Here is a 9,352-nt window from a genome sequence, read left to right as displayed (position 1 = left end):
TAAATTTACTCAGAAGGCATCCCCAATGTTCCAAATATTAAGCTGTAAATTATACTCTTGGTTCTGAGGGCAATGTAAAATTGAACATTAAAAAAAAAAAAAAAAAAAAAGAAGAAACATTGCAAATTCTGTGATTTCAGTAAAACCAGAGTGGGCACAGGACAACACAGAAGCAAGAAAAAGGACAAGTGAATGTCAAGGCCCTCTCACTACAGTAATGTGGTACAGATCATGATCACTGTTAAGGAAAAAAAAGAAATACAAATTGCATGTAAGCATCCTCCTGAAGGTGTTAGAGAATGCATTACTAACAGCTGCACTACAAATTCAGGATTTCCATGCCACTGACACACATTATATCCTATATTTTACATTCTTCAGTCATCAATAAAACTCTTTCCATTATAACTATAAAATAGTATAGTTCCTCACAGTAAACAAAATATGCAAAATTAAAAAAAAAAAAGGCAGCTTGTTTTTCTGCATTTTTACTTTATTATTTACCTGGGAATATCCTCATGATGCACCAGGAAATTCCTGCTTGTTTACTGGAATGCTGACCAAAAAGGAGATTCCTAAATTTTTTCAGTAAAGAAAAGGTAAATGCAGCCTGCCAGTGTCAGGCTATCACTCTATCTCTGCAGCAGACGTTGAAAACTGTGCTGCAATACCAGGAACCAAAACATAAACTACCTTTGTTCCAAGGGACAGTAGAAGCATTACAAATCTGGGAATTTCTGCTCCTTTTCCTTTCCTCAAAGACTACCAACATGGTGATTTATAAATTCAGGTAGTTCAACTTTTTGGCAGTTTCAACAGATAAACTATAGTGATTTTCACTCTTAAAATGGAAGCATTTTTACCCCCTGTAGCATAGAGTGGGGATGACTGATTCCTCCTCCACTGTAGCTTTCCCCAATTCTGGGCTACAGTGATGGCTTTCCACTGTGACCCACTGCCACGAATACATTCCGTGACTGTATTTCTTGCAGGAGATTAATGATTCCTATGGCCGAATTCTTTAACTGCTATGTCATAAAAATGGACATCTGCCCCCAACACTTTATTAATAAATTTGCTGTCATTGTAGCTCTTTCACTTATTTATCAGGCTTGAACTTTGCTATTTCAAATACAAAAATCTGGTTGATGTTATGATTCGGAAGTATCAAGCTTAAAACCTGAAATTTGAGTGCCGCAGTTGTTTTCATCTGAGTAGACATGAAATCAAAGGAAGCGTGATCTTGCTAAGAACTTACATTAATAATGCAGCACAAAAAGAAAACAGTTTGCATCCCCTTGTATTTTCAGCAAGACAAAGCATTATATCAATCCACGAATAATTAAAAAATACAATTTAGGTAAAATTTTGTTCTCTTTGAGGAAAATTAATCGTCCCACATCTGGACCCCAAAGAGGAACAGAGACAGCCTTTAAGACTGGGTGTCAGAAAACACAGATAGTGGGATCATTGACCTGCTGCACTACTGAAAAGAAATTAAAAAAATCTCAAATCCTGACAAATCCATATCTAATACTTGCTTTTTCCCCAATCTTCTTGAAGATGAACATTTTAAATTTGTGGCAAGATAATAAATCACTCTATAAACTTATTGTTTTTCCAAGTGAAAAACAGTTTATAGGGAAATTCCATTTTACTGAGAGGAAATTGACATTCATTTTCAAAATCAGGTTTTATTCAAGGTCTGCTCCTTCAAGGCTTAATTTTATTTACTGCAGTTAGGACTCTTTAAAAGAGTTCTTCTTTGGTATTAACTTTCATAATTTCTCATAATAGTAAGAAATGTTCATCCAAAATTAAGACTAAAAGAATATAGGAATGAATTGGGAAGAATAATCCAGATTATCTCTCTCTACTTCTTCCTTTGTGAGAAGTAGGCATGAATTATCTGATCAAACATTTTGATCTGGAAGCATATCTAGCACATGCCTGGTCATAAGCACATGCCATCATCTCTATTTTGTTTTTTCCCCCCCATAACTTAAACAAGAAGCTGTAGGATTTCAATGAATAACACTGGAATTAGCCACATGGCTGTCCATTGGTGTTAGAACCCATTCTGTGATACTCAGTCCTGAGTAAAGGGCTGAGAGAGACTTGACAAACCTATCACTTGGCCAACAAATCTTGCACCATTCTAGTGAGGGCATTCACATACTTATATAATTTTCATGAGCAAAATGAAGGTAGCTTCATAAATCTGTGTGGAAGTTCTTACATCATGTGGTAGGCTGCTAAGTTTTGCGACTACATTGGACATTAAATAGAAGAGATTCAGGATGTGATCCTCTATTAATATAAATTGTCATTACTGCATTGACTGTATCAGCTGAGAGTATGGCTAGGTGGCTAGATACCAAAGCCATTCTGAAGAGCTCTTTTTCCATGGATGCATTTGTTCATCTAAATGTGATCCTGCAAAAAGCAAAATAAATCAGCTTTGGGTCATGGTGTACTAAAGAGTTTTACAGTGGTTAATGCTATGGAATGTCCCCATACTAATTTACACTTCTTTTTTTAAATGCCAGGATCATTCTTCTGATTATTCTGAAGAAATTCTATACAGAAAGAAAAAAAAGAGATCAGGATATACACTTCTCATAATCCAGCTCCTCAGTATTATGCTGAAGAGGTAGAAGCTTTCTCTATTCAAGCTGTTCTCCCAGTGTACTTGACTGTAATGCTGCATGCATGAATTTTCACATCAGACTACACTTGGAACATTGTAGGTCAGATATATTTTTTAATAATGCTACAGGTAAATGACAGAGTTTGGTGCCTCTATTAAGGGGGATTACAGTCTGTTTCCAAGGCTAGGAACAGATGTAATTTTAGGAATGAATTGCATTTTGCATCCCTTGCAATCCACTGAGTTCAGTGGGACCACAGTGGTCAGAAATAAAGCAAAATTTGGCCTACCATTTCGAGTGTTTCAGTACAACTTTCTTTTGCGTCCTCTACATAATCAATTGTCAGACCTCAGAGAAAATGTTGTCCCATTCACTGTAAAATAGGAGGGTCCACGGAGAGAGAAACACACAAACAACATTAAGGCTACCTAGTTTGATGCTTCCAAACCTTTTTCTTTTCCTCTGCAAATGACAGTTTCAATAGGATCTGAAGCAATACTCTTAACAAATAATACACTAGTCTGTCATAGGGTTAATATTAATGTCTCTCTATTCAAACATGCTGAAAACTGAATAGAACAGTTAACATTTAACAGTCACACATCCTTTGCTGAGTACAAGATTGAATCTCTAACATGAACCGAAGATACCCTCATCATTTCACATCTTCACCAGTCATTCAATCACACATTTCATTCTCTTAAATACATTGTTCTTTCCCTCTTTCTGGGTTTTTTTGGGGGGCATGGAGTGAACACATTCTCTCCATAAAAGCATTGCTTATGGTATGATTCTTTCTTCCACAGACATCTTGCAGTGTGTTTCCAATATGTCGCCAAAGATGAATTTGCAGTTTGGTAGTATTTGGGGGAAAGTAGGTCTTACATCTTAATTGAAAAGATTTAATTTTGAAACATCTCTTAACAAAATTTGTGGTGAACAATTAATTAGTTGTGGTCACACCTCACAAATTACTGATTCAGAGCTTTATATAGTAGCCATTTTTATATTACAGGTATGTTCACAGAGCTTGTGGGCAGAGGCAAGCTCATTTTGCTCATGTCCTGAGCTCGGGGCATGTAAACAGTGCCGACAGAAAAAGTCGTACGACTGTAGAGGTGTGAAGCTGAGCCCCACTTAATAAACCTCATCTTTCAAAGGGTTTATTTGGTGTGGGCTTAGGGCCATACCCATCAGAGTCAGTTCAGCTCATGCAAAAGTGAGATTGTGCCCAGCCACAACGTATTGCAGAAACACGTCAGGGTGAAACCACTTCTCAAGGTGATCCCACCTTGCTACTGAAAAAAAAAAGCTCTGTTTTTGAAGAAGGGAGTCCAAACAAGGCATGCTCCATCCTGGGCCACATAGCATAGTTCTCCCTCAAATATATTTTATTGAAAACACACAGCAAAGATTACAGCCATTGAAAGTTCTGTAAACAAGACAATTTCATCAATTTAATCTTAAAAAAAAAAAAAATCCCCCCCAAAAACTGCAAAAGAAATCCAAAGTACGACTTGTGAGATGAACACTATGAACAGTAATTTTACTGCCTTAACAAAAAAAAAAAATGACATACACCATCAGCATTTCTTTTCCAAATTTACTTGACAGAGGTTAAAATATTGCTTTATTCTGACTCAACATACAAGAGCACTGTGTGATCGATCGTGCTATTTTGGGAAGTCTTGAGACTTGTGAACTGGAAAGTCTGGGGCACATTAATAGATTTAACAATTAATTTGGTGCAAAGGAATATTTTAATACATTCTGTATATACTGTAATTTATTTTTTAAAAATCAATATTCTGACATTAACCAGGGAAGGCTATTTGGCAATTATTTATTAGAGTTAATTTTCTTTTTCCCCACAAGTAAGCAGATATTTTAATATTAATAACAACAGTAATGTGTGTGTCATTGAACCCAATTCAATGCATTCTTGGCATTATGTGTTACAATTTAAGGGGGAAGAGGAACTCAAAAGAAAGCAAATGCAGAAAATTCTTATGATATGATCGGGATATGGCAACCAGGAAACGACACTTCTTCGCTAAGGCCTTGATGCCCTGCAGGGAGTGATTTGGTGAAAATCATCTGCTCTTATATAGTCCCATTAGAATCAGATCTATGCATGCCTGTGGGTCCCTCCATACTGATCATCTGCAGGGCTGAAGCTTTAAAGTTCACAAGACTAAGCCATGATTAAAGTGACTGAAGAACTGAAAGTGGCAACAAATTAGGACAGTGCGGACACTTATCAGCTGGATTTTGACTGGATCTCCCACATTTTTATCTGAACAATCCATAATAAAAATAACTTAAAAAACCCCACACACATTGAAAGTGCCCCTTGAGAGCTTACAAATGCCTTCAACATGTAACAGTTTAGAATGTTGGAGGTCAGTAATGAGCAACAGAGTTTAGGCTCCCACTCAGAAAACCTTAAATCAAAACCCCAAACCAAACTTGTCATAATACATACTTCTGGGCTTTCTCTAGCTCTTCCTCACTCTCCACCAAGGCAGCTCTGATAGACAAAGCTCAGAAGATGGAGCAGCTCTGGGCTCCTGAGCACTTCATCTTTACAGACCCCAAACCTCTTCCATAAATGGCATAACTGAAAGCTCTTAAGTGTTTCCATTGACTTCCTTGAGCTGTCACATTAAAGTAAGATTCAGATTTAAGTATCTGGCTCAGTTTGGATTTACTGTCATTCCACAGTAGGTATCAGACCTCAGAAGTAGGCAACTGCATGCCTGTTTCCATGGTATGAACCTGGAACCAAGAAGAAAGGGGGAGAGGGAACTGTGTCTGTGCCAGGGTCAAGGGACTTTGTCCCCAGGGCCTGAATCTCTGGCCAGCAGCCCACTGCAGTGCTGCCCTGAAACCAGAAATGAATCTAGGAATGGTCTTGGCCTGTACTGAAAAAAAGATGCATAGCCTAAGCTTTTGGACAGCCAAGCAAGACCGTGGTAAAATGCTCTGTAACTGAAACAGTATGTGTAATCCTGCCTAGAAAGCACCTGATGTACTCTTCATCCCTCCTGGAACTTTTCCCTTAAAAAAATATTTTATTAAAAAACACTATGATATGAGGGCGATTGACTATTTGGTTTCTTCTAAGTAGATGCTCTTAAATTAATGCATATAAATAATTTGTATTTCATTTCCTCCCCTCCTCTTCAGCAAAGCATTGAATGCACAGATCTCTAGTCTCCCCTCCCACAACCCCCACACCGAGTCACTTGGTCAATACGGAGTCTCTTTGTGTTTCGCTTTTTAAGACAAATTGTGCCTCTCGCTCTGCCTTGGCCGTGGGGCTCATGGGCAGGAAGGCTGAGTTTTCACTGGCGCTGCGCTCTGCTTCTACGCTCGACACGTCATAGTCCTCCGACCGCCTCGCATCTCTCAGAATCCGAATCTGCTCCTGCACAGTTTCTAGTAATATTTTCACTTCGTGCTGTTCTGCTATAAGACAATTACTGACTGGGGAACTCACATTGACAAGTTCAGCTGAATAGGAGTTTTTGCACCATTTGATGCCTGTTACTTCAGAAACATTTTGCATTTGCATGCAGGCTTCATCCAAGCCCACAGATGGGATGATGGGAACGGAGTTGGCCCTTGATGATGAATAGCCGACCAAATCCTTCTGATCCACGTTATTAAAATAAGGAGTTGTCTCTCTTGAAGGCAGTTGCATATTTATTGAAGTACTCTGAGGAGTTTTCAAACCACTGGATGAATACCTGGAAAGAGTAAAAAGAAGTTTTTGTTGGACATCAAGTGGTCAGATGCAACCAGTAGCAGGAGCATTGTATGAGATTCAGTGAACTGCGCTGAAAACATTTTTCCCTCACCCTAGGAGTACTTGGCAATAGTGTGGCCCTGGGGAAAACAACAGATTCTGGAGATTGGGTTTCGATTTTCAGATCTGCCGGTGGCAAACCACTTGCTTTTCTCTCACTTTCATTTTGCCTACAAGTATATGAGAATAACAACAACTCCTTTTAAAAAGATTTCAGGAGTTATAGTGTATTATTAATTTAATTTGAAAATAAAATTGAAAATCCATTCCTACATTCTTAACTGGGAAAATGGATTGATGCTTTCTTCAGCATCAGAACTCTCAATGTAAAATGGCTATTTTAGGAAAACACTTCAAAAAGGTGCAGGTAAAAAGAACTTTAAAGGAAACATGGTTGGGTAGACTTTGCTTACATAAAAAGGATTGTGCTCCCCTTCAAACTAGGAGGGCATCTGAGTGCAATGTACCACAGCAAAACATCTTCTCTTTTTTTAATAGCCCATACTCCTAATGTTGGCCTGATTTTTTTTTTTCTTAAATCTAATGTGGAAACAGAGCTAATGATATTGGGCTTGAGCCTATTTTCCTGATATTGAAATACTGTGTTTCAAAACAAAACAAAAAAATCCTCTACCCTCCATAAATATACATTATACCACAATTTTAATTATTGTCAGGAAACTTTGATGAATTTTCATCAATGTTTCCATTTTGTTTCAAAGCCCAATTCATTATTCAGATCAGAAAGTGGTTTTGTTTACTGGAAATACTTAAAAAACAGAAATGGAAGAAACTAAGTAATAATAAAAGAAAAAGGAAATAAAAAAATAAGAGATGTTTCCCATCTGAGAAGTAGTATTACTACAAATTTGGTGCTCAAACAGTTACTACATCCGCTAGTCACGACTGCCAAGGACCACAGACATCACCTTAGTACTGGAACATATTTTATTTATCCAGCTTTGTGATGATATCATTATTTAATAAGGCAGCGCTAATGGTGAAGTCTGTGTTTCATCCATGAGTGAGGAAAGCAACACTAAGATCTAGTGTGGAAGGAAGTGCTTTGAGCTCTCATTGAAGGGTATTTTCCAAAAGCTGCTTAAGCCTGCTGGACTTCACTAGGGATATCCTTCTATCCTTCTACTCATGTGCTTTGCTGCTCCTTGGCATGAGCAGAAGGAGAACTAAGGAAAAAGAAGGTGAGTTGCATGAAACAGCCATAGTCCAATATTAGCACACAACACTAATTAACTGGAAAGGCTTCCTTTGGCCCTGTCCTCCTGGTGAACTGCCACACAGGAGACAGAGGAGGAGATATCTTTAGGCTCATTTCCAGCAGAGAGCTGCTGACTTGTAATTAATTCATCAGCGCTGTCACTGTGTTTGTACAACTGCCTGATGCATTAACCTGTACACGTGCATGCATGCAGTTCTGTACAGCCCCTGCACAAAAACTCTCCAGGCATCCCCAAAAGATCAGAAAGCACAGCTGGGAGCAATGTGATAAGGAGGAGGTGTTGTGATCTTTGCGCTGCTGTCTGATAGAAGGAAATACTGCTTTGGGAAGTGGGATCCAGGGGAATAATATAGCAAGTGCCTTTTTTGGATATGTGCTAGAACTTCTTGTACATGCTGTACAGCTGCATTCATATTTTACATCTAAGCCAGCTGAGACTCAGCTTTTGGTTAATTACACTTGCACTACGCTTAGACACACTTGTAGCCATTTACAGAGGGCCCTTTTAGAACAGTTTTCAAGAATCAGTATGAAGCGAATACTGATCAGGGACATTATTCTTGAGGGAGGACAATTAGAAAAAAATAAATGAAAACAAAACAGTGCAGACCTTTGGGTTGTGCCCATTCTTGTTTCCTTTGCTTATTATATAATTGTTCAAACGACTATAGCTGGAGAGATCGCATCAGTTGCATTATTCCCTTTTTTGGTAATTCAGGCCCTAAATATATTCTGGGCTGCACCCTGAAAACAAAGGGAGTGAATGTTTTTAATGAATTTCACATGCAATGGATGTACTATATGGATGATATATAAGCAAAATCAAGAAAAGACTGAATTAAAATGGGTCTGGTGAGAAAACAGTAACATTTGCCAATTCCAAAATAGAGGTATTCTTGGTATTTTGAAAACTAATTGGCAGGAACAATAGCAGGCAGAGCAATGCCTGGGATATTCCCATACTATATTGTTTGAAGTACAGCTAGACACCAATTTTATGTCAGAGTTATATGCTTCTGCCCTGTGCAAGATTTTCACAGGGGGACTGAGGTTGAATTAAAGCACACACACTGTGTGCAATAGGGAAGGTATTACACTGGTAGGGATATTACATCTAAATCATGTGAGACTTGGCTTTTGGTTAATTACAAACTGATCCATGCTTCTGCTTGTGACACCAGACTGCTGCTGTTTTCAATAGACTGAGACTTAGAACTGTAATTGCAGAATCTTAATTACATTTTCCAATAATTAACTTTCTCTGAACCATAGTTCCTCCTAAGAAGGATATCAGATTTTTTAATCTGAAAAATTATTTTATCTGAATAAATTCATTCATGTGCATGTATTTCAAAGTGCAGCTCTTGCTCCACCCTCTTCCTAAAATAAATAAAAAAAAAATAAATTCAAACATTTATAAACATACAGCAGTTGTGTTAGAGTGTTTGAATCAAACTGAAAGAAGCATAATTTTACTGCCCTCTTAAAACAGATATTAACGAGAGACAGAAGGGATAGAAACTTAAAATATGAAATCCTATTCATTTATTGTAATAACAATAACTTTACTATAAGCCCTGTTGCTAAAGGTGTTCAGTATACGAGCCTGATGACAATGTCCATTAAGATGAACAGGAGTCATTTTGGTGG

General features: G+C 37.9%; 1 protein-coding gene across 1 annotated transcript in view; it reads right to left on the bottom strand.

Annotated features, from left to right (window-relative positions):
* Positions 1 to 5,895: 5,895 nt before the first annotated feature.
* The window catches only part of NRG3 (neuregulin 3), a 364,488-nt gene continuing 361,031 nt past the window's right edge, over positions 5,896 to 9,352 (bottom strand). The window contains exon 9 of the mRNA XM_054382363.1: positions 5,896 to 6,403. Within this exon, the coding sequence (XP_054238338.1) occupies positions 5,896 to 6,403 (508 nt within the window). The remainder of the gene's footprint in view (positions 6,404 to 9,352) is intronic.

The sequence above is a fragment of the Indicator indicator genome, chromosome 7 (genome assembly GCF_027791375.1).
Source record: "Indicator indicator isolate 239-I01 chromosome 7, UM_Iind_1.1, whole genome shotgun sequence".
NCBI lineage: Eukaryota > Metazoa > Chordata > Aves > Piciformes > Indicatoridae > Indicator > Indicator indicator.
The sequence above is the reverse complement of the archived record's forward strand: the minus strand, read 5'-3'. Positions and strand labels throughout refer to the sequence as shown.